This window comes from Artemia sp. Qi Xiang Cuo, chromosome 14 (assembly GCF_049724085.1).
Source record: "Artemia sp. Qi Xiang Cuo chromosome 14, ASM4972408v1, whole genome shotgun sequence".
Taxonomy (NCBI): domain Eukaryota; kingdom Metazoa; phylum Arthropoda; class Branchiopoda; order Anostraca; family Artemiidae; genus Artemia; species Artemia sp. Qi Xiang Cuo.
The window spans coordinates 48,127,977-48,154,568 of NC_142807.1; the positions used below are offsets into that span (position 1 = coordinate 48,127,977).

General features: G+C 36.9%; 1 protein-coding gene across 1 annotated transcript in view; it reads right to left on the reverse strand.

The window, feature by feature from the left end:
* LOC148944551 (rho GTPase-activating protein 100F-like) overlaps positions 1-20,925 on the reverse strand; it is a 33,279-nt gene extending 12,354 nt beyond the window's left edge. The window contains exons 1-2 of the mRNA XM_089099960.1: positions 20,800-20,925; positions 3,987-4,154 (exon numbers count right to left, since the gene is read on the reverse strand). Coding sequence (XP_088956086.1) covers positions 3,987-4,154; positions 20,800-20,886 — 255 coding nt within the window. The 5' untranslated portion in view covers positions 20,887-20,925. The remainder of the gene's footprint in view (positions 1-3,986; positions 4,155-20,799) is intronic.
* Between the last annotated feature and the right edge of the window lie 5,667 nt (positions 20,926-26,592).

Below are 26,592 nucleotides of genomic sequence, written 5' to 3' on the forward strand. Positions count from 1 at the left end.
CAAAGGCAACGCGGGAGCTCTGCCTAAGTAAAGAGCGAATTGGCTTCCATGTATCATTTTATTTTTCCTTCTGACATAGCCACTTTGTGTGGAAGAAGTGGTCATAGAAACTTCAAAGGGGGTTCATTCGATTAGAAGTTGAAAGTTCTAGTCTACTTCAGAAAAGTCCAAAGTAATTGGAGGGTGACCAGCCTTCTTGCTACATCCTTTTCAGCTATCCATCCATCTTAACCCCGCAGAAAGACGATCAAAATTTTGATATAGCCATTTTGTTTGAAATCATCGAAAGATCTAATAAATATGCACCTCTGGAGATGACATGACCTCCAAAACTCCTATGGCAAGAGCTTTAAATCATACATATTGCCTATTGTTTACACAGAGATTTTAACATAGAATGGGTGGTATGTTTGATCTTAGGTGTCCTTTTGACCTACATCAAAAGACACTATGTGCATCAGGGTTGCCAAAAAGGTGTATCCGCAATATCTCAGAGTGGCTGAGGTTATTAAGTTGAAACTTTCAGGAAATACTGACGGTGATGTTGAACTAAACAAAAAGGCACTAAGTGCATTAAGTTGTCAAATTAGCGCACATGCACTACATTCGGAACAGATCGACGAATTAAGTTGAAATTTTACGGCGGAAGTTAAGGAGGGTGTTGGTCTAAATCAAATGCCACAATGTGCATCCAAGTTGTCAAAAGGGCGTGTGTGCAACATTTCAGGAAAGGCTAAGGAAGTTAGGTTGAAACTTTCAAGGAATGTTGAGGGAGTGTTGAACTAATAAATATGACACTATGTGCATGCAGGTTGTGAAAAGGGCGCATCTGTAATATCTCAGGATCGGCTAAGGGTATTAAATTGAAGTTTTCAGCAAATATTGAGGGGGATGATAAAGTAGATTGAAAGACATTGTGTGCATCCATGTTTCAACAATACCTGCACCCTGGTTGTCAAAAAGGCGTATCTGCAATACCTCTGGAACAGGTAATGATACTAAGAAGAAACTTTTAAGGAATGTTGAGGAAGATGTTGAGTTGAATCAAAAGACACTATTTGCATCCAGGTTGTCAAAAAGGTGTATCTGCAAGATCTCAGGAACGGCTAATAGTATTAAGTTGAAACTTTCAAAAAATGTTGAATGGTATGTTGAACCAAAAGAAAAGAAAAAACGTGCATCCAGGTTTACAAAAGGGCGTATATGCAGCATCTCAGGAACGCCTATGGGTGTTAATTTGAAATTTTAATGTCTATGTAAAAGAAACCATGTAGAGATGTTTACAATGCGCCCAGAAGGGAAACGAGTCGCTAAAATGGAACTTTAAACATTCTAGTGCCCTTCTTAACAGTAAGAAGTGATTTAAGGGCAACCAGCCCTCCTCCCCTGTCCCTTTTTCCTAACCACCGCTATAATCCCAAAATCATCCGATAAAAATAGTGAGATAGCCATTTGGTTCAAAATAGTCGAAAAGTTAAACAAATATATCTCCAGGGGTGACAAGACCTCCAAAACCCGCGGGGTAATGGTGATTCTAACTTTTCTTGTGCCTGAGGCAAAATCTTGATTAGTACGACCCCTCCCCGTGTCTCCCACAAAATTTTCAAGCCAAATTAAAAAAAAAAATTATTTACTAACAAAACTATTTTCAATTTAATTAAATAACAATAACTTTTAAAATGATTTTTAAGATATTAATTAAATCACTTTAATTGTTTTAGCTATTATTATTAAATTAATTTTGTTTATAAATTGTTTTTATTTCATTATAAATTAAAATTTTAATAATTATTTTCACATACTTTACTTTATTATACGCTTCTTTACTTTATTTTAATAAAAGTTAAATTTCAAAAATTACATCATGACCGTTAGATTGCTTATTTGAAGTTTTGCGCTCCTAAAATTTCCGCACCCGGGGCAAGTGCCCCATCTGCCTCTCCCCTAAAACCAACTCTGGGGACAAGGGTTGTAAGTTATTCAATCTGCCCATCTTTCCCTGAACCAAGGTTATCAGTTTCCCATGAGCGTACTCTAGAAATGATACGCGTACTTTAGTAAATCAAAAAACGCTATGTGCATTAACTCCTTTTCAATTTTAAGGTATAGACACTATCATGGGAATGGCTAAGGGATTGAGCTTAAACTCTGAGGGGGGGAGGGTATTCAAGGATCAAATGAGTTTTTAATTGTGATTTCAAGGATGGGAGGACGGATATATATAAAAATACACTATGGGTTTCTGGTCTTCGAAAAAGCATGTATATAATTACTTGGGAACAGCCCTGGGTATGAACTTGAAACTTTTAGGTTCTGTTAGAGAAAAGAAGGGTAAATAGTCAACATAAATTCAAACTTGGTTTTTTAAAAACAAAAAGAGAGATTAATCTCATTAATAAGAAAACAAACGGTGCTACGGCCAATAGAAGGAAAAGACAAAACTAAAGCGACGCGGATATTTCGCCTCTATGAAACAAGGCATCTTTGACGCTAAGAAAACAAAGATAAAAACTAAAATAGCCTAAAATCAAATAAATATATAAATATATATATATATATATATATATATATATATATATATATATATATATATATATATACACTCGGCTTTCAGCCTCAACGACCGATATCTAAGCATATACCTATAGAGGAAGGAGAAATAAAATTTGATAGAAGCACTAAACTTAGCTTGAAAGTTGGAGTAAAAAACAGAAAGTAGAAGGTTACAAGACTCGTTGCACATATCATACATTTTGCGAATATGTATATTTTTAGTTTAGTTTTAGGTCTTCCCACGCCGCATAAGGCGACAACAGCACTTCTCCATGGCGACCTCTCTTGTGCTTTTGACCAAAGTTCTTGGAGCGACGATCTCAACAGCGTAGCATCCTTCTCAAGGCATTTACCTAGCGTTGCCTTCTATTGCCCGCGTCTTCTTATGCCGGGAGGGACCCACCACGCATCATGGGGTAAGCGGCCCTCACCCATCCACACCCTAATACGTATATAGTTGTCTATAATATATATAACATATCGAATACTATATATATCATGTGTATAAGTGTGGTTGCGAATATGAAGCGATGGGCCGCTTTATGCATTTCCCTTTGATGATTATAGAAAAATCCTGTGCATTAAATTTTATAAAGTTCCAAATATAATTTTGTCGATTAACTTGATGACGAGGAAAGATGAAATTTTAAAATAAGAATGGTTTAAAATTCAGCCCAAAAAGTCTGTACGGAAAAGGGTTGTAGTTGTAGTCAACCCGGAAACTGGAAGAGGAAGGTTTCGGAAATGCAAATCTATACCAATAGAAAATTATAGTGACGGTTAGTAGCTACAAGATAGAAAGAAAGAAGGGAGAGAGAGAAAGAAAAATGGATTGTAATGGAAACAAAAATTCAGTTAAATTTTGCATTTTACTTTTCATCCATCTTGATGTAGAAAAATCTTTTTAGATGTCCATTCTTTAGACTCGAGCAGTTTAATTATTTACTAGCAGTAAATCAGCAAGTACCCAAGAAGTATAGACAAACTGATTTACAAATTTGTAGTTTAATATATAATGGTTAAGTGAATGAAAATGCAGTCCTTTGGCAATAAAATTATAGATAGCAAAAGTTGCTTCAGATTTCAAAATTTATATCTACTCAGATACATCTCCCCTTGAGTCTTGAAGCAAAATTGTCATTTCTACATATCAAAGATTTTAAAGAAATCGACTTCGAAAATATAAGTGTTCTGAAGCTTGTAACAACGGAGGTCAAATTTTTTCACAAGTCTTATAGGCCTACTCTCGATTTGGCACCCTTAACACCTTTTTTACCCAAACTGGCAAATACGGCAGTTATACCTCAGTAAATGATATTTTTAATGTCAGGTGACATAAATTTTTGAAACAACTCGTTTTTAAAAGTGTTGACAGCAAGATATAATCCTTATCTGGCAGAAATGGTCTTATTTAAGTTTGAAATCTTCAATACCTTTCTAAAATCGCTTTGAAGAACCATAGGTACTTCTCGTCGTTGCATGGAAGCAGAGCCAGGAATTGGTTGGGCGGTAGGTGCCTGAAAACTCTGCTGTGCTTCCTTTGCAGTTTCCACTTGCTGTCTCCTAGGGCTAGCACCCATATCACTTCCCTGCTCATTTTCCTAAAAACAAATTAGAAAAAAACCTTAGAAATATTAAAAAATTAAAGATGATAATTTCGAATAAACATACTGCTGTATAAAATTGGTCTTGCTAAAACATACAGAAGACTATACATGCGCTAGTTTCCCCTCATGGAACGCAATCCTTCCTCTCTGGGTGATCAAACGTGAATACAGGTTTTTTTTTTACTTGGTAAAATAAATAAGTGATATTTTTGGCAAAAACCTTTGTTATAGGCTCATCTCTCCCCCCTTTTCCTGAAGTTGTTGCTCTTGAGATTGGTAAAACATTTGTTTATTTATATACAATAGAGACTTTTCATTGACTTGTCATTCCTTAATAAAAAGTAAAAAAAAATCTGAAGAAAAATACTAAGTAAACGTTGCTACAAACGTTTACTAGCTATGCATAAACATTAAACAGGGTAATTCAAGCCGTGATTCTGAAGTTCTGTATTTCTATGCCATATCGGTAAGAGCAGGGTACTCTAAAAAAGTATTCGCTTTCATAGCTGATAATCCATTTGAAGAGGGGGTTTAATCAAAGCTGCTTTGATAATGGGGATATTTGAAGATGATTAGTTTAATTTTAGTAGGACGGGTATCGCCACGCTACCATTGCAATTTAAGATCAAACCTCGAAAAGATCATGCCAAACAGGCAAATTGAATAAAGGGTTTCCACAGATTATCCTGTACGTTAAACGGATTTCAGTAACCATGTTCTGTTTTATGTGAGGTCTTTGAAAAACGAAGTTTAAGCTATGATCTGGAACTTGCATGTGGGGGGGGGGGCTCTTGGGTCGGCCCCTCCCCCAATCCTAAATTGTTCTGCATTTCAAAATTTGAATTCGTTTGATATTCCAATTATCAGATTTCGTATCATCACGCCCCCTAAAACAGTTCTAGAGTACGGGTCTAACTACAATACCTGCATTTACAATTGAACTGAAAATAAGTGTGTTGAATAATACTCGCTAAACACTAGTGCTTAGGCTAATAAATTTTTAGTCCTTACTAGTTCATAGCTTAAAATCTCAGTTGCCGCAGAAGGAAACAAAAAGGGTCAAGTCCTTGGCAGCCAGGTAAGCACAGTTGAGCTTCAGACTCAACTGTGATTGTTTCATCATTCAATATGCCCTTTTTCGTTTTCTGGAAAGCCCTCCTATATAATCCGCTATCCAAAATTTCATTAATGTTTTCCTTCTCTTTTTGGTTCAAGCGATTGAAAATCATGACAAAGCCATCAGAATGCAATTTATTGACAAAACCATCTCGGCATGCAATCTATTTCATTTTTGGTAAAACCAAAATGGTGCGCGCATCTGTGAAGTGTTACATATTCTGCTACAAGAGTATCACTTTTTTCAGTAAGTACTAAGAAATATTACAGATTTTAGAGCAAGAGTCGAGGAGAACGGCAGCCACCTTGCTAGGGGGTGGATTTATTTTATTGTTTTAATTTCCTTTCGTACTATCTATCATTATCCTTTTGCTTAAAGTTTAGTTATGTGACATGGGCGACTACAGTACACGTTTCCAAGGGGCGGGGAAAGTGGAGAAAACCGAGCAAAAAAATCACTGGGGGACTTTTCAAAAAGAGTTTTTCGTCGGAAAATAGTCAATGTGTTTTTTTTAAACATTTTTGGCTTTTTTTCAACCCCACTCCCTACACACATCCAAGAATGAAAATTACGAAATTTTGCTATGATTTTTAGTATTTTCAAACATTAAGAAGTTGGCAACCTTGCTATATTGTATTTTAAGGCATGGCTTGTAAATTTTTTTTTGAAGGGGGGGGGGGGGGTCGAAAAATAATATTTAGAATACTTGTAAATTATTTTTGCGCGTTAATTACATTCGTTCTGTCAAACGGTTCGGGGTAACGAACTGTAAGTAAGGAGCGAACCAGCTCAATAGTAACCGAAACTAAAAAAAACTGAATTTTGATACCAGTAGATACATCAAAAGAATTTATTTTTTATACTGATTTTAAATATATAAGTTTCGTCAAATTTAGTCTTACCCATCAAACGTTACGAGCCTGAGAAAATTTGCCTTATTTTCGAAAAAGGAAGAAATACCCCCTAAAAGCCATAGAATCTTAATGAAAATTGCACCGTCAGATTCAGTGCATCAGAGAACCCTACTGTAGAGGTTTCAAGCTCCTATCTTCAATAACATGGAATTTTGTATTTTTTGCCTGAAGAAAGATCACGGATGCGTGATTGTTTTTTTCCCAGGGGTGATCACATCAATCCAGCGGTCCTAGAATGTCACAAGAGGGCTCATTCGAACGAAGATTAAAAGTTCTAGTGCCCTTTTTAAGTGATCAAAAAATTGGAGGGTAACTAGGCCCCTCCCACGCTCACTTTTTTCCCAAAGTCACTGGATCAAAATTTCGTAATAGCAATTTTGTTCAGCATAGTCGAAAACCTAATGACTATGTCTTTGAGGACGAATTAATCCCCCAAAATCCCCGGGGGAAGGGCTGCAAGTTATGAATTTTGCCCATGGTTTACATATAGTATTGGTTATTGGGAGGTATAGAGACGTTTTCAGGAGGAATTTTTTCAGGTGGGGAGTCTGGGGAAGGGAATTACTTGGGAGGATCTTTCCATGGAGGAATTTTTCATGGGGCAAGAGAATTTCCATGAAGGGGTGCTGGATTTCCCAGCATTATTTAAAAAACAATCAGAAATTAAATAAAAAAACAAGTTTTTCCAACTGAAAGTAAGGAGCAACATTAAAACTTAAAATGAACAGAAATTATTAGGTATATGAGGGGGTTAGTCCCCTCCTCAATACCTCACTCTTTACGCTAAAGTAGTTTTAGTAATTTAAAAAAAGAGATATTTATTGTACGAGCCTCGTAATTAAACGGCCTTTGTGATTCAGGGGTCGTTCTTAAAGAATCGGAACAAAATTCGAACTTTAGCGTAAAGAGCGTGGTATAGACGAGGGGGAACCCCCTCATATACTTAACAAAATTATACGGATATAGAAGTTCGTAACGTAAGTTAATTCGTAAGTTGCTTATATTTATTACTAATAAAAACGTTTGTACATAAAGTAAAGAGTTCTAGTGTCCTTTTTAAGCAACCAAAAATTGGAGGGCAACTAGGCCCCCTCCCCCACCTCTTTTTTCTCAAAGTCGTACAGTCAAAATTTTGAGAAAGCCATTTAGCCAAAAAAAAAGTAAAATTAATATGCAAATTTCGTTTTAGTTCTTCGTGTACTATGAGCTAAAATCAAAACCAGCATTAACTCAAAAACGTTCAGAAATTAAATAAAAAAAACCAAGTTTTTTTTAACTGAAAGAAAGGAGCGACATTAAAACTTAAAACGAACATAAATTATTTCGTATATGAAAGGGGCTGTCCCCTCCTCAGAGCTTCGCTCTTTACGCTAAAGTTTGACTCTTTCTCACAACTCTACTTGTTAAAACAACAAAAAAACTGTAGCGTAAAGAGCGGGTCGTTGAGGAGGGGACAGCCTCTTTCATATACGGAATAATTCTTGTTCCTTTTAAGCTTTAATTTCGCTCCTTACTTTCAGTTAAAAAAATCCGTTTTTTTTTAAATTTAATTATCAGTAAGAACTATATCTCTTCACTACGCGTCAATAGTTGAATGATCGTATGGCTATTTTATTGATGAAATTCAAACATTTTTGAAAATATATAAACTACTGTATTTCCTAGATCCAAACAGAAAAAAAACTGATTGAGTTACATTTGATAAATCGAATCTAATTGAAAAGAAAAATCTACATTCATATGAAAATTAGATTAAATCGAAATATGAGATCATTCAATTTGAGAAGAACAGAAAATCAATAAATGAAGATAAAAGGATAGAGAATGGACAAAGAACCGTTGACTTCTGTAAAAAGCAAAGCAACTTGTCATAAGGTACAATAGAAATGGCGGTGCTTGTATGAAATACCCCCTACCTAATATTCTTCATCTAAGTAGAACCTAAGTATAACCGTTTTTTTTACAAATAAATTTAAGCTATATGTTTGTACATTAGGGGAGGTGGAGGTGAAGTACCTCTTTAGTTTCCATGATTTAGTTAATAAAGTATTATATTTTCATCATAGTTTTTATATTTCATTAGGATTGTGCGTCAGAGAAACAGACCCGCTATACTTTACCCCCCCTCCCACTATGGTGCAAATATATAGCCCAAATTTCTATTTCTGAAGTATAATGTTTTATCTTACTTTGGTATATTTCATTAGAATTGAGAGTTAGAGAAACATGTATGAAGAATATTATGTAGGGGGTATTTCATACATGTATACCGAAATGGCAATTTGAAGCAAAATTAATTATTTAAGTCTTTCATCATGTCTTCCTTACAAATACCAATGATTACAAGACCTGTTCTCTTTTGAAATGCTGATTCCTGGGGTCTCTTAAATAGAAATAAGGCGATAAAAACTGGAAAAGGGTAAAAATCGCCTAATTGCAGTTTCCTTGAAGTCGGTACGTTCCGAACACTCAAAAAGTAGGTAAAAGAAAAAAGGTGTCTTGTCATCAAAACGAGTACGTAGGAAATATTACAAATTAATTGTATAATTTAGTACTTTTAGCAAAGCGATAGTCTTGTAAGAAGTTGAGCAACGCGTGGACAGGAGAGTTTCTGACCCCACCTGAGTTTTGGCACCGTACTTTTTAGTAAAATTAGAGTAAGATGTCATTTCAAGCTCAATATTGAGGTGGAGACATAGAAACATCTTTTAAGTAGCTCTGAATTACAGCAATGACAAGTTGACAGCAATGAGTCACTATCAAATACAAGTAAAACGGGAGGTTTTTCAAACTCCATCACATACTTCGAGGCTACGTCTAATCTGGCCTAGAGCTTAACTTGTTCGTTCAGCTTCTTGAAATATTAAAAAAGTATAAGTCTTTTTAACTGAAAGTAAGGAACGACGTTAAAACTTAAAATGAACAGAAATTATTCCGTATATGAAAGGGGCTGTCCCCTCCTCAACACCTCGCTCTTTACGCTAAAGTTTTTTATTGTTTAAAAAATAGAGTTGTGAGAAAATCAAACTTTATCGTAAAGAGTGAGGCGCTAAGGAGAGGACAGCCCCTTTCATATACGGAATAACTTCTGTTCGTTTTAAGTTTTAACGTTGTTCCTTACTTTCAGTTAAAAAAACTTGTTTCTTTATTTAATTTTTGAACGTTTTTGAATTAATCCAGGTTTTGATCTTGGCTCACCGTACATGAATAATTAAAACAAAATTTGCATATTAATTTTACTGTTATTTGGTTAAATGGCTTTCTCGAAACTTGTTTAATTTTATTTACAAGGTTTTTATTAGTAATAAATATACGTAACTTACGAATTAACTTACGTAACCAACTATATTCATATATTTTTAATACGTAAACTAGGGGTTTTGTTACCTAGTCAATACCTCGCTGTTTCCGCTAAAGTTTGATTTTTGTTCCAATTCTTTAAAAATGACCCCTTAATCACAAAGGCCGTTAATTAGAACAAATAGCTCTTATGAAAGTACTAAAAAATCATATATAAGTTGGGCGCAAAACCCCTATCCCTTCCCAAGGCCAGAACAAAATTTGCAATTTACTGAAAAAATAGGAATGTTTTTACTTTTATAAATTTAATAAATCAAATAATATTAACATTTTTATAACTAAATATCAGTATATGTATATTAAAATGACAGTGTACATTCATTTGTATTTTTTCAGCAAATTGCAAATTTTGTTCTGGCCTTGGAAAGGCATAGGGGTTTTGGGCTCAACTTATGTTAATTTCTGCTCGTTTTGAGTTTGACTCGGTTAATTATTGTAATTTCTGTTCGTTTTGCATTTCATTTATTTATCGATACTGATTTGTGGTAGTTTCACGTTTGATAGATTGTTTGATTTTGTTTTTGATCATTTTTTGTTTAATGGGGTTTTTTAGTTTTCTTTGAAAACTTATTTTATGGAAAAAGTTTTTTTAATTAATTTCTGTTCGTTTTATATTGACATTGTCTTTTCAGGGTAAAGGAAAATTATTCTTTAAATCTTTTTGTTTTTTAAGACTTTACAGTTTGGCCTGCTGTTTGTATGCTGGGGAAAAATTTTCAGCAATATTTAACATCGTACACCCTTTTAAAAATCTGGACACAAATAGTACTGTTTGACTTGATACCATTCGCAAAAAAATCTGTTTACTTTCTTTGATAGCTTGGATATACTTACGCTATTTTGATTTGGTTAAATTTTAAGAGCAGAAATGGGAGGATTGGCGTGGGAGCGTGGCAGTGGGAGGGTGGGAGTGGGAGGGTGGGAGTGGAAGGGAGATTAGTTTCCCTCAAATCATTTACGACTATTAAAAAGGGCATCAGCCCTTTCTATTTTCAATCGAAAGCGCCCTTTCCGAAGTTCCCACGACAACTCCTTCGATACGAAGTGCCCTGGTCTAAACAACAACAACAACAAAAAAATAATACATTATACCCCCTTCGATTTTTACTATAAAGATGTCAAGCCTTTCAATTCCTTTCGACTATTAAAAAGGGCACTAGACCTTTTGATTTCCAATCGAATGAGCCCTTTTGGAAACGACAACTCTTTCGACAAAGACAACGCTATCAACCTTATATTCCCCCAGGGCATAAATTACAAGCCCTACCCTAAGGTTTTTTAGGGTGGTTGTCTTCCTCTAAGACCAAATTTCCAGAACTTTCAACTACGTTAAACAACATGGCTATCTTGAAATTTTGATTGGATGTGTTTGGGGAAATGGTGGGCGTGAAAGGGGTGATAGTTGCTCTCCATTCACTTTCAACTATTAAAAATAGCCCTAGCCCTTTCAATTTCCTATTAAATGAGCCATTTTGAAGTTTCTACGACAAAAATTTCAATAAAAATCTTTTATGCCCCCAGGGCATAACTTACAACCCTTGCCCTGAGTGCTTGGGGGGGGGGAGGGTGTCATTCTCAAAGACCTTATTTCCATAACTTTCTACTACGTTGAACAAAATGGCTATCAAAAAATTTTGATTGGATGTGTTTGGAGGAATGTTGGGCGTGAGAGGTGAGTTAGTTACCCTTCAATCACTTTCGACTATTACAAAGGGCACTAGCCCTCTCAATTTCGAATTGAATGAGCCCCTTTTGAAGTTTTACGAAAACTCTATCTATAAAAACCTTATATGCCCCCAGGACAGAACTTACAACCTTTTTTCTTGGGACTCTGGGGGGTTTGTCATCCTCAAATACATAATTTCTAGAACTTTCAACTACGTTGAACAAAATAGCTATCTCTAAACTTTGATTGAATGTTTTTGGGAAAACGGTGGGCGTAAGAGATGGGTTAATTACTCTCCACTCACTTTCGACTATTAAAAAGGGCAATTTCAATTTCCAATCAAATGATCCCTTTTTGAAATTACCATAAAAACTTTCTATATAAACTATGCCCACAGGGCATAACTTACAACCCTTGCACTGAGGGCTCTGATGGGGTTATCATCCTAAAAGACCTAATTTCAGGAACTTTCAAGTACGTTGAACAAAATGGATGTCTCGAATTTTGATTGGATGTGTATGGGAAAATGGTGGGCGTGAGAGGGGTATTAGTCGCTCTCCGATCACTTTCAACTATTAAAAAAGGAACTAGCCCTTTCAATTTCCAATTAAATGAGCCCTTTTGAAGCTTCTACGCTTTCAACAAAAACCTTTTACGCCCCCTGGGTATAACTTACAAACCTTGCCCTAAGGGCTGTGGGGTAGGGAAGGGGTTGTCATCCTTAAAGACCTAAGTTCCAAAACTTTCAACTACGTTGAATAAAATGGCTATCTAAAATATTGATTGGATGTGTTTGGAGAAAAGATGGGCGTGAGAGCGTAGTTATATGCCTTCAAATCACTTTCGACTATTAAAAGAGCACTAGCCATTTGAATTTCCAAACAAATGAGCCCCTTTTCAAGTTTATACGATAAAGATTTCAATAAAAACCTTATATGGCCCCAGGGCATAACTTATATCCTTAGCGATGTTGTCAAGGAGCACTAGAGGGTCTATAAGCCCAAAATGAGAAATAATCTTGTGATTTCTGTACCACATTGGTAAATATAACAGGAATTTACAATATTTAAAATAGCCTCTCCTTAGCTGAAGACGGTCTTTTTTGCGCATTAAAGGCTGCAAACCGGAAAGAAAAAGAATTGTAGGAGAACAAAAACTATGGTAAGGTTTTCATAAGCCTCGGCGGCTGTACCTCCCTCTATTAGGCGAGATTCTACGGTATAAGAAGCGAATACACTGCAGAGCACTAGCAACTCGAGACGAGCATGTAGTCGAAAGTGTATCAGAAAAAGTAATCCCAAGCCATTTCAACTTTGAGACATACCTGAGTAGCATTGTGCCCACATGTAAAGGAGGGGATGGATTAGAAATATTAAGACACAGGAAATCACATTTTGAAGCATTTATAGGGAGCCCGATAATACTCAAAGCATTAGTCAGAATCTTCAGATTTTTTTGTGAAGCCTGAGCTAGTACGACCAACTAGTACAGCATCATCAGCATAGGCAATGTGACTAACAGCAGTATTTTTTAAAAACACGGTAGGAGACAGCATTCCCAAACAGTCCGCAAACACAGTTTTAAAAATATATGGAGACAGCACACCACCTTGCCTGACTCCCTTCTTTACTGAGATAGGTTCGGATATATCAGACATCCATTTTAACCAAACCAACGAATTGGAATACCAATATTGAAGAACTTTTACTACGGAAGAATTAACTCCTGCTTTAACTAAGCAGTGAAGCGCTTGCGAATGTACAACGTTGTCAAAAGCACCCGAGATATCAACCGAGCAAAAATAAAGTGTTCTTTTTTGCATTTTTGCCGAGACTAGCAACTGACCATGTATATGGTGGAACTGATAACAACCGAACCCGGCTCTGAACCCAACTTAATAGTCAGAAATATTACATTTACCCAAATCTTCAGGTTATACGGCATACTCAAAAAGCTTGCTCATGAAACAGGACACTGTAATTGGTAAATAACTGGAACACTGATCAGTGTCCTTTCCCTTTTTTTCAAAACTGATGTTACAGTTCCCGAAAGAAAAATATCTGGAACTAAGAACTGGGCTAAACAAATCTGGAATAGGAGCTGAATGTGTGTTCACAATAATGGACACTTAATGCTGAAGTGATTGTAGCACAGACCATCCATATCAAGATGGTCTTTGTTGAGCATTGCTTAAAGGTTCAGTATTGGGGATGTCAACCTCCCCGCAGTCCTAAGGACAAGGGCTGTAAGTTAGGAAATTCGTTCATTGTTTACAGACAGTGTATGTTATTGAGAAAGGTATGCATGGTTGAACTTTACTTTCTAAGAAGATGAAGGGTATTCAGGTGAGCCGCCCTTCAGAGAATTTTGAGGGGAGTGTTCAACTAAATCAAAACATATTATGTGTATACAGATTTTCAAGAGGGTTCAACACAGAAATAACTGTTTATATTAATTTGGAAAATTAAGGAAATGATAAGGGGATTAAAAAGGCAACATTTGCATGCTTTCAATACTACAACAACTACCACCAGTACTACTACCACACTACCCACTTTACAGTATTTAGGGAAAATTTGAACTAAATCAAAAGATGTTATGTGCATGCACATTGTCAAAATAGCGTATCTCAAGAATTGATTTGGTTAAGTGGAAACTTTCAGAGAATACTTAAAGAGGAAGATCATCTGACCAAAAGGCAATATGTGCAAACTACTGCTAATGCTACTGATACTGCTACATTTACAAACACTACAACCACTTCAGTTGCAACTACTTGTAGGGCTAAGGTGAACATTTCAAGATGTATGCGAACATACAGGTTATCAAAAGGGCATATCAGCAATGTCTTAGTAATGGCTAATAGTACAGGCAAACTAAAGTTTGATTCCAAACAAATTGCAACAGAAACGATTTTTACACCATATTGTAGAGAAAACAAAAACTGAACAACATATTCAAAGTTGCACATTCTAGGTTGACGCAAAACTAGTTTTTTTTCGGCTTTTCGTGTCAATTTTTTCAGCTTAAAAAAAAATGAACTGTCGGTAAATGTTCATTTTTCTGTATACGAAGTACCGTTCCTCTGTACAATGAAGAGCTGATCCTGAGAATGAAATCAAATTTGATGTACAATATACCAGGAAAAAGTTTCATAATCATCAATATGTGATTCTAGCCTTCTCATTGTTGTAGCATCTTTTTTACCATGCTATCAGAAGACAACTGTTCTGATATAAAATTATCAGCTGAGCCCTAATTAACCTGATGTAATGTATACTTGAAAACCCGTTTCATGCTCGTCAATATGCAACTTTTTATTTTCATTTGACATTTTAGCACTTAGCACTTATTCTTTTAGCAATTATTGTCCACCAATTCGTCAATTGTTGGTAAAAAACCAATTGCAACAAAAGTGATTTTTATACTATGTTGTAGAGGGAAAAAAGCTGAATAACGTATCCGAATTTGCATATTCTAGGTCTTTTCAAAAACAAGTTTTTTTTTCATATCGTGTTAGTTTTTTAAAGCAGCTACATCACGTTAAGCTACATTCCAGTTGCAAGGAGCATTTCACGATTTTCAGAAGCAGGTGAGGGGCTGGTAGGACCTCAGTGGTCAATGGAATCCATCTTTATTTTTTCAACCCCGTTTCTCGGCTTTAAGTTCAGAATCAGGATCTCCACTCCATGCCGCAACTTGGTAGAAAACCCTGTAACTGTGGAATTTAGCCGCATCAGAACTTTGTGGTAACTGTTCTGGGTAGACGAACGTGCTAGCAGTAGTCACCTTCTTTTTAAAAACTTCCCTGTGGAGTTCATTCAGATTTCCCGCTTTGATGAGCCATATATCATGAGTAGAGCGTCTTCTCCAGTAACCCTTACTTCCTCCTTCAAAGCTGACTTCAGCATGAAAACTGCAGCTGATGTACGAAAATCGGCAACTATCATTAGCTTCTTCAGAGCAAAGCCTTTTCCCACAGTGTGAATCCGTGTAGTAGAGTCACGGCCTAAGATGGCGTATGCAAAAAGAATCAGCTGACATGTCTCTTGGCTCAGCTTCTCTTTCAATTTTTGAATATCCCATATTCAGGGAGCTTTGTTTGACTTTGGCTCAGGTGCAAAGAATAGTTTCTTGCTTGATAGGTAACCATGATAACACAATAGAACCAAAAGATCAGTATCATCTCCAATGACAGCAGTTTTGTAATACCGGGAAGAATCAACCGCAGCTTGCATAATTGGGACATCTGTATCACTTGGTGCCTGGACTACGACGAAACCCTTTGATCGGAGATAACAAGCCAACGCGCATATAATCCTGGCCTTGTTTTTTTTTGCAGGACAAGAGCTCATCCTTTTTTACCTTCCACGGAATATCTTCCGTGAAGAAGATCTCATGGCCGATTATACGACTTCTCTTTGCCTGGACCATATCCTTTATGGTAGGTCCGCCATCGTAGCTGTCAAACACAATAGTGGCAGATGAATACTTTCGGGCCACTTAAAAAGCATAAGGGTCGAGGATTTCGGAGTTACGGTCGTTTTTGGCCCATAGAATTCTATGTAGAAGAGCTCCACCGTCGATGATATATCGAATGCCGTTGAAATGGGGAGTAGAGCGCTCCTCAAGATTGCAAGCCTGTGCTAAAGCCTTGGCAAACTCTGGCTTGTTCGGAGACCGGAGCATGCAAGAGCTGTCAAAATGTGATGCTGGGTAGGAACACAGTTCGTGTTGAAAGTACTCAGATTCCTTGAGATTAATCCTCTTTGCTAGCGTTATGAACCTCTGGAAAAGAAGAGTGGGGTCCAGTCTTTTGCAATCTCGATCCGCATTCTGGTTTGTAGTGATTTGAACTGCCTGTTGTTTTCGTCGAAAGACAAAATCAGCGGCCAGCTTTCCATACATGGAGTCAATGATTTTTAGGTCCAACGTTGGCAGATTCGTGGACTGTTAGACCGTTGGTGATGTTTCTTAATTGAAGATCCCCATTAAATGATGATCCTTTTTCTAGAAAATCGATGACGATCTGGGTGTCTTTACAGTCTCTTAGCTGCCTTGGTTCGGAAGTTTCCTTATGTTATTCACTAGTTCCATAGAAAACCTGTGACATACCCTCCATCAGAAGATTTAGTGCAGAGCAGACTGGTCGAGACAGAACACATAAAGGCCCTTGAACCCCTGTCATACCCCTTTCATGGGTAAGACCACAACCCGTTTTGAGACAACGCATGAGCTCTTACTCAATGACAAGATCCGTGGAGAGCCCAGCCCAGAATCTATCAGAACATCTGATCACATCCATCCAATTCTAGAATGCCTGATAAACGGCAGGTTGGGTTTTTTGGAGCTTGACCATTCGCTGGATGGAAAGCTGGCAGGATTTTATGTAATTGTTGTTCCCATATGCCGCCACATAAGATAGCATGTCAAAGGTGGATTTTAAGCGGAGATCCCATAACCCAGATCACTCAGCTCATGAGAAATTTCGCAGTACGGATACAATATCGAAGTATTAGAACCATAGTTTCGAGGTACTGTACTGGATCAATTCCAGTCTCTTCCTATCGATGAATTCCACTGTTTTTTATAAAACAGTTCTTTGATATAAATTTCCAAGAATTTTACTACATACGGTTAGATACATTAGTTTACCATTTCAGGGTGTACATTTTCGGTTGAAAAGATGACGCAACCAAAATGATCTCTTACCTTTAAATGTCAAGTAAATGGGAAAGGAGAACATTCGCAGTGAAACTTTTTTAGCTTGTTTGGTGGCAGATACATCGAATGACTTTTTGTATCTATAGATGGAAAGATATCAAACACGGGCATTAACGTGACTTAATAAATGATTACTCGGGGGAATTTTCCATTGTGGCGTTTTAGCTTAAGGCTTTATCCGGGAAATCCGTTGGACAAAGCGTGGGACAAAACGTTGATATTATTTACTACATGTAAAGGTCCTGAAAGTGGTGTAGCTGCCTTCTGTGCGTTAACTGGTCTTCTAAACGAGCCAACCATAATTCATCAGCTCACTTTTTTTTTACGAACAATCAACGAATTGGTGAACAATAAGTGCTAAAAGAAACATGTCAAATGAAAATAAAAGTGTATATTGGGTGAATGTGAAACGGTTTTTCTAGTAGACATTACATCAGGTTAATTTGATTTTTGGGCTCAGCTCGTCATTTTGTGTCAGAATAGTTGCCTTCTGATAGTATGGTGTAAAAGAGGTCACAAAGATGAGAATTGTAAAATCACATATTGATGATTATGAAACTATTTTTCTGGTACATTGTACATCAAATTTGCTTTCATTTTCGAGCTCTTTATTTTACATCAGGACGGTACTTTATATACAGAAAAACGAACATTTACCGATAGTTCATTTTTTTTTGAAAAAACTGAAAAAATTGACACGAAAAGCAAAAAAAAACTTTTTTGTGTCTACCTAGAATGTGCAACTTTGGATATGTTGTTAAGCTTTTTTCTCTCTGCAATATGGTATAAAAATCATTTCTGTTGCAAATTGTTTGTGATCAACCCATATTTTTGGCTAGTTTGCCCGTACTATAATTGTATTCCAGGACTTGATGAGAGAGATGTTTAACTGACCAAAAGGCAATAGGTTAGTACTAATGCTGCTAGTAGTACTACCGCTATTCAATACTATTGCTAGTAATACCAATACTGCTACTGGGACTACTATTACATACAACTAAGGGCATTACATTAACTAAGGGCATTACAACTAAGGTCATTACATTACATTAAGGGCATTACGAATTGGGATTACTATTAGAACTAAGAACGCTAAGGGCATGAAGGTAAAATTTTCAAAAAATTTTGAAGGTGGAAGATGAGCTGTATCAGAACATGCCGTCTGTATGCAGGTTGTCAAAAGGGTACAACAGCAATTTATTAGAAAGAGTTTGGTGTTTCAAGTTGAAACTAACAGGGCTGGTTGTGAGGGATTAACTAACCAAAAGAAAATATTTGAATCCTAATGCTCCTGCTTCTACTCATACTACTGCTACTACTATTATTACTTCTATTACTACTAGTACCACTAAGGCTTAGGCTACTACAATCAATTCTACGGCTACTATTGCTATCAAAACTAAGAATATTAAGACAAAAAAAATTGGGATATATAGAAACTGTATGAAACTAAACCGAAACACACTATGTCCACGCAGATTGTCAAGCGGACGATTCAAAAATGCTTCAGCAATTGTTGATGGTATATTTTAAGCTAAAACTTTCGTCGTGTGTAGAAGGGGATGTTGAAAAAACCAAAGGTGCTATGCACATACTGCTACTATTGCTAATACTACCACTACAGATAATGTAACTAATGACGCTAAAGGTATTAAGAACTTTTAGGGAATGTTTAGGCGTTTCAATTAAAGGAAAAAACTACATGCCTGCAGGTTTTAAAAGAGTATATAAGCAATATCATAGGCAGCACCACGTTATAATAGCTAGGAATATCATTGGAACTTTCAAAGGAGTTAATATAATTCAAAATTAAAAGTTCTGGTACGCTTTTTAAGAGTAACAAGAGGTTGGAGTGCAAGCAGCTTGTCTCTCAAGCCCATTTATTTCCCCCAAAGGAAATGATATTTGCTTTGAGCTTGCCCTTAAAGTTTACCTGTCAGATATGCAAAAATATTTTTTAGGGACTGCCCATTCCTGAACGTTAAATAGAAAATCCTGCTTCGTTTAATCGAAAAAACAAAATTCACACTTTCTAATGATGTAATTTTCGTTAAATCTCAATATCTTTACCTCCAGCATAAAACGGGTTAAGTTAAAAGTTTTTCTAAGATTTCCAGAAAACAAGAGGCCTGCTTTTAGTTTTCTGTCGTTTATTCAGATCTCTTATCCATGCTCTACAAATTAGAACAAGACCGCTCAATTAATTCTAAATAGTTTGGCCGCGCAAACTAAAGAAGTTTATAACGGTCGAAAATTTACTCAGGCAGGAAGGGTGGGGTGCATAGACAGGGAGTGGGGCTTATGATAAACAAAGAAGCTGCTAAGTCTTGTTTAGGCTGGGAAGGTCTTAATAATAGAATACTAATCGCTCTTTTTATGACTAAAAAAGTGCAGGGTATTAGTTATAGTAGTATATGCCCCTATAGAACCGACTAGCGGAGATAGTAGTGACTAATATGAGTTGTACTCACAGTTACGGGAGTAAAAAATCAGGGTCCCAGGTAGAAATATGGTGTTTTATTAGGAGATTTTAACACCCAGGTCGGTAGAAAAAGAGATAGATGATATCCTAGCTTAGGTAAACTTGGTGTAGGCTAAGGAAGCAGTAATGGCTACAGACGGCTTCAATTTTGTAGGAATGGTTATAACCAACACAGTATTTCGTCATAAAGTGGCCCCTAAGTTAACGTGGTATTCACGTGATGGCAAGACAGCAAACCTTATTGATTATTTTATTATAAACCAAAGACTGGCAGGATCAACACAACATACTAGGACATATAGGAGTGATGTTACTGATGTTAAAAGTAAAGATCACCATCTGTTAGTGTCTTGGGTAGTTTAATCCTGAAATTTTGGAAGGGTAACTACCTCCCAGGAAGTTATGATGCTGGTAGACTCCAGGATGAGAGTTTGAGAGAAATAAGGAGCAGTTAAAATTTGATAATGACGAACATGGATGAAATAATTTAGGGAAAATAATTTTTGAAGTTGCTGATGGTGTCTTAGGGAACAAAGTTAAGAACGTATCTAGGAATATTAGTGAAAAGCTTTATTTTTAATAGATAGTAAAAGGGGCTTGTACAAGAGTTATATGAATGATAGATCATATGAAAAACAAGAGGAATGTAAAGAAAGTGGAGAAGGCATTAAAATGTGGACTAAGGAGGTGTGAAGTTTAGGTCAAGGATAAAATTGCCAATGATCTGGAGTGGAAAATGCAGCTAGACGGCGCAATAGTAAAATATTGTACTGGCATGCTAATAAATTGAGAGGGATTAGTTAATCCGGACTCATCCCAGTTAAATATACGCAAGGGGCCACAATTAGTGACAAGGAAAGAGCTAGATATAGGTAGAAACTTTTGAAAATGTGTTAAACCGATATAGAGTTGCAGGAAAAGATACATAGCAAAATGAAAAAGTTTGTGATACCTTGGATGTGAAGGAAGATTTGTTTTGTGATGAAGAATTAGCAATATTATAAAAATGATTAAAAAATTATAAGGCTCCAGGTGCTGATAGTGTAGGTGAATAAGTATATATAGTGTAGGTGATAGGTGCTGATAGTGTAGTAAATAAGTTTCTTAAATGTGGTGGCTCTGAGGTTAGAAATAAGATACTGAAGAGTATGAATATGATTTTGAAAAGGGGAAGTACCTAGCTTTTTTGAAGGATTCTGAATTAATTTGTATCCGACTTCAATCTACATTTAGACGAATTGACTCACGTATAACAATATACTCACATAGCCTATCGTTTTCCCTTTTTTTTACAAGCCTTGCGCTAAAATTTTAGTTGTAAGGGCTTTCTCTTTTCTGGTTTCAAACCTATATAATAATTATGAAAAAAAAAATACTTTTTTGCCTCCACAGCAGAGCATTCTTCTCTTTTTGATTGAACACCAAGAGAGGCAGCCCGTCTTGCACGAAAGGGCAGACACCATCCGTTACCACTTATAAAAAATTACATTATAATTCCATCTTTCTTCACTACCGTTACACGGGGATACAATTCATTGATCCCCGCTAAGATACTGTGGTGTTCCCGACAAAAGCTAAAGCGCAGTCTAGTGCAGGAGACTTGCGTGGAAACTGCTTAAATAGAACAGACAATTTTGACAGAAAAGAGAATAACTATGTTGTGCTCCTAGGATCTCTACTATATATTTTGAAGCTTTATACCAACTTGGCTTTTTTTGGAACTTTCTTCGGGAAACCTTCCGGATAATGGACAGCTTAGGCGAGACTACAAATCCGTTTTGTGAGGGATTCAGCTGATTTGTCGAGAGGAGGAGGTTTTTTTTTATTTCAACTAAATAAGCTTCATTTATTCATTTATTTTATTCAATAAAGAAGAAAGCCATAGGCTTGTCGCAATAAAGGCACAAGTCACGATTTCGGTGATAACTTTCTTTATTTGATTCATTAATTTAGGAGCATTATATACAGTACGCATATTTGTATATGATTTCTTCCAATGCGAAGGGTGAGGACAAGGCCGTATCCTCCTTCCGAAATTTTTGTCCGACTCGCAAAACGTAACAAAAAGGGATATTAGCCTATTAGAACCAATTAAAATTGACATAAATTATATTTTTAATAGCGTTATAAAACACATCATTTGAGAGCTGAACAAAGCTGGTTTTTATATGAACCGAAAGTTGAACCATCTTACATCGTCTAAACTAAGGACATGTTTATTCTGAGTTAATAATTTACAGAATACGTAACAGTCCAGCTGTTCCTAACCTGGGACTACATGAGAGCTCTTCCACCTAATAGGGGGAGGGTGTACCAAGCGGTTAAAAAGTAAAGACAGCCCGTTCCTTCCTTAAGTCTTCAATGGGACATTTTTCTTCAAGCAACAACGAAGAAAGTTACTATTTAGCAAAGACGATACTCGGTTAAATTTAAAAATATTAAAGAATACATAAATAAACAATGTAGACGCATCAAACAAACGTAAATTGTGTAGTGGACTCAGTTTTTACTAAGGCTGTCAGCAATGAGTTGGTTCAGACGACAGTAGTGTACTGGAAACACTTCGGGTGGGTGACGACGAACTTGAAACGAGCTACAGTTTTAAAGTTAAATAATTATTTTTCTCAGGATTATTGTGGGGGGCTTCTGCCCCCTTACCCGCTAACGACGCCACTGATCAAAAGAAAAGAAATTTTCTGCTGATTCCAAATGGTTCATTAAGTTTAATGTTACCCATTAAAAGTTACGAGCCGAAAAAAAAATTGCCCAGTTTTTGAAAAAAGGAGGAAACACTTTCGAAATATCAAGCTATCTTAACGAAAAGTCATATAATCAGAGTTAGCATATCAGAGAATTGTACTGTAGAGGTTTCAAGTTTTTATATACGAAAAAGAGGAATTTCGTATTTTTTTTACCAGAAGAAAGATCACGGATGCATGTTTTTTCCCCTGGAGTAATCGTATCGGACCATTGATCTTAGATCTTCACGAGAAACCTCATTTTATCGGAAATCAAAAGTTCTAGTGCTCTTTTTAAATGATAAAAAATATAGAAGGGCAACTAGCCCCCTCCCACGCCTTTTCCCAAAAGGCATTCGATAAAAATTTTTTGATAGCCACATGATTCAGCATAGTTGAGACGTCCAATAACTATGCCTTTGGGGAACTCCCCCTAGGAAAAGGGCTGCGAGTTACGCAATTTACCCGTTGTTCACAGTAGAAGTGACCCTATTGACCCCATGTGGCACCCCTGCTGCCACCTACAACTTTTTTTAACACCATATATTGGCACGAGAACCACGTGGTTTATGGTTTTCTCAGTGATACTGAAAAAACAGGAATTTTCTCACTTGAAAAAACATGAATTTTGTCACATTTATGGTTGTTTTCATGGATGGTTATGGATGATTTATGGTTTTTGTCAGTGAGAATTTGAAAAAAAAGGAATTTTGTCACATTTATGTCTGTTTTTATGGTTTTTGTCAGTGAGAATTTGAAAAACAGGAACTTTCTCACATTTTTGTATGTTTTTATGGTTTTTGTCAGTGAGAATTTAAAAAAACAGGAACTTTCTCACTGAGAAAACCATAAACCACGTGGTGTAGTCACGAGTCAGAACACCTGTGCTGTCGACCTCAATTCACCTATCGTGAATCAATAATTCCCCTTAGAAACAACAAATTAATTTCCCCTTTCTTGACAGATCAATCAATCAATGACATCATCTGTCAGACTTTAAAAATTTTCGCCTAGAAACATTTCTCCAGGAATAGATCCAAATCATTAATGTCTTTGCCTCGGGAACAGTTCTACTGGTCGAACTCCAAAGGATATTAATAACCAAAGGCCATGGAAACAATTAGGCAAGAAACATCTTAGCGATGAATTGTTTTAGCGCGCGAAAAGGTTTCATATTAATTTGAAATGCGTTAGCGCAGAGATGCCAATAACAAAGGAACACGCTGAATTTACGTTTAGGGATTATTTGGGCGAAACCGTTTTAGACAGGTTATGGAACTATTTCGGCGAAACAGATAGAGACATTTTAAAAGAAGATTTTTGAAGAGATTTTAGAAGAGAATTTGAGTGTGGTCGTTATAATACACAAGTTTCATTTGAACAGTGTTGTGAGGTCCTCTAACCCAACCCCAAAGGGTTCCAATCCTCCTACCCCAACCCCGAAGGAAGCCCCCGGTCCTCAAAGCCCCCCAAACTCCCAAAGGCCCTCCACCGGTCCCCCAAAGGCCCACCCAGACCCCCAAAGGCCATCCCCAGGCCCCAAATGTCCCCCAGGCTCCCAACTGTCCCCCCGGACACTAAAAGGCCCCCCAAGCTCCCAAAGGGCCACCGGCGCCCCATAGGCCCACCCAGACCCCCAAATGCCATCCCCGGGCCCCCCAAAGGCACATCGAGCTCCCAAAGGACCAACGGGGTCCCAAAGGCCCTCCACCGGTCCCCAAATGTCCCCCAGGCACCCAAAGGCCCCCCGGCGCCCCAAAGGCCCACCCAGACCCCAACTGCCATCTCCGGACCCCAAAGCCCATCCCCCGGTCCCCAAAGGTCCCCCCGAGCTCTCAAAGGACCAACGACCCTCAAGGGTCCCAACGGCCCTCAAAGGCTCTCCCCGAGCACCCGTCTTTCGTTGATGTGTATTGTCTGAAACCTATGATTTGGGATGTGTAGTTTGCTACTTCAGGCTTTTCTGAGCTAAGGTTTCCTAGTATTTCCTAGGTGAATGTTGTCTGAAACCAATAGTTTGGGATGAGTAGTTTGCTATTTCAGGCTTTTATGAGCTAGGTTTCTTAGCCTTTCGTTGATGTGTGTTGAGTGAAACTTATGATTTGGGATATGTAGTTTGTTATTTTTGACTTTTCTGAGTTGGATTTCTTAGTCTTTCATAGGTGAGTGCTGTCTGAAACCTATGATTTGGGATTTGTAGTTTGCTATTTTCGACTTTTCTGAGCTGGATTTCTTAGCCTTTCATAGGTATGCGTTGTCAGAAAATTATGATTTGGGATGTATAGTTTGCTATTTCAGGCTTTTCTGAGCTAAGGTTTTCTAGTATTTCGTAGGTGAATGTTGTCTGAAACCAATAGTTTGGGATGAATAGTTTGCTATTTTTGACTTTTCTGAGCTAGTTTTCTTATACTTTCTTAGGTTACTGTTTAAAGAAACCTAGGATTAGTGATATGTATTAAGCGAGTTTTTAATTTTATGAGATGGATTTCTTATTCTTTCATAGGCGTGTGTTCTATGAAACCTATGATTTGGGATGGGTGGATTGCTACTTTTGACTTTTCTGAGCTGGATTTCTTAGCCTTTCATAGGTGTTTGTTGTCTGAAACCTATAGTTTGGGATGACTAGTTTGCTATTTTTGACTTTTCTGAGCTAGGTTTCTTAGCCGTTCATAGGTGAGTGTTGTCTGAAACCTATGATTTGGGATATGTAATTTGCTATTTCCGACTTTTCATAACCAGATTTCTTAGTCTTTCGTAGGTGTGTGGTGTCCGAAACCAATGAGTTGGGGTGTGTGGGTTACTATTTTTTTTTTACTTTTCTGAGCTGGATTTCTTAGCCATTCGTAGGTGTGTGTTGACTGAAACCTATCATTTGGGATGGTTAATTTGCTATTTTTGACTTTTCTGTGCTAGATTTCTTAGCCTATCATATGTGTGTCCTTTCAGAAAATTATGATTTGGGAGGTGCAGTTTGCTTTTTGGACTTTTCAGAGCTAGGATTCTTAGTCACTCATAGGTGTTTGTTGTCTGAAACTTAGGGTTTGGGATGAGTAGTTGGCTATTTCAGACTTTTCTGAGCTAAGGTTTCTTAGTATTTCGTAGGTGAATGCTGTCTGAAACTTATGATTTGGGATATGTAAATTACTATTTCGGGCTTTTCTGAGTTGGATTTCTTAGTCTTTCATAGGTGTGTAGTGTCTGAAACCTATGATTTGGGATGTGTAGTTTGCTATTTTCGACTTTTCTGAGCTAGGTTTCTTAGCCTTTCATAGGTATGTGTTGTCAGAACATTATGATTTGGGATGTGTAGTTTGCTATTTCAGGCTTTTCTGAGCTAAGGTTTTCTAGTATTTCGTAGGTGAATGTTGTCTGAAACCAATAGTTTGGGATGTGTAATTTGCTATTTCCGACTTTTCATAACCGGATTTCTTAGTCTTTCGTAGGTGTGTGGTGTCTGAAACCTATGATTTGGGATGTATGGGTTGCTATTTCAGGCTTTTCTGAGTTGGATTTCTTAGTCTTTCATAGGTGTGTAGTGTCTGAAACCCATGATTTGGGGTGGATGGATTGCTACTTTTGACTTTTCTGAGCTGGATTTCTTAGCCTTTCATAGGTGTTTGTTGTCTGAAACATATAGTTTGGGATGACTAGTTTGCTATTTTTGACTTTTCTGAGCTAGGTTTCTTAGCCGTTCATAGGTGAGTGTTGTCTGAAACCTATGATTTGGGATATGTAATTTGCTATTTCTGACTTTTCATAACCGGATTTCTTAGTCTTTCGTAGGTGTGTGATGTCTGAAACCTATGATTTGGGGGTGTGTGGGCTGATATTTTTTGACTTTTCTGAGCAGGATTTCATAGCCATTCGTAGGTGTGTGTTGACTGAAACCTATGATTTGGGATGGTTAATTTGCTATTTTTGACCTTTCTAAGCTAGATTTCTTAGCCTTTCATAGGTGTGTCCTTTCAGAAAATTATGATTTGGGAAGCACACAAAAACTTACACATGCACACGAAAACTTACATGCACACAAAAACTTAAATGCATACAAAAACTTACACACACACACACACACACACACAAACTTACACACACACACACACGAAAACTCACACACACACGCCAAAACTTACACACACACAAAAACTCACACACACACACACACACACACACAAAAAAACAAACAAATCACCACAAAAAAACTCAAAAAAAAACCAAAAAAAACTTACACACACACACACTCAAAACACTAAAACATAAACACACAAAAACTTACACACACATACCAAAACTTACACACACACAAAAACTTACACATGCACACAAAAACTAAAATACACACACACACAAACAAATAAACACACACGCAAAAACTAAAAAACAAACACACACACAAAAACTTAAACACACAAACACACACAAAAACTAACA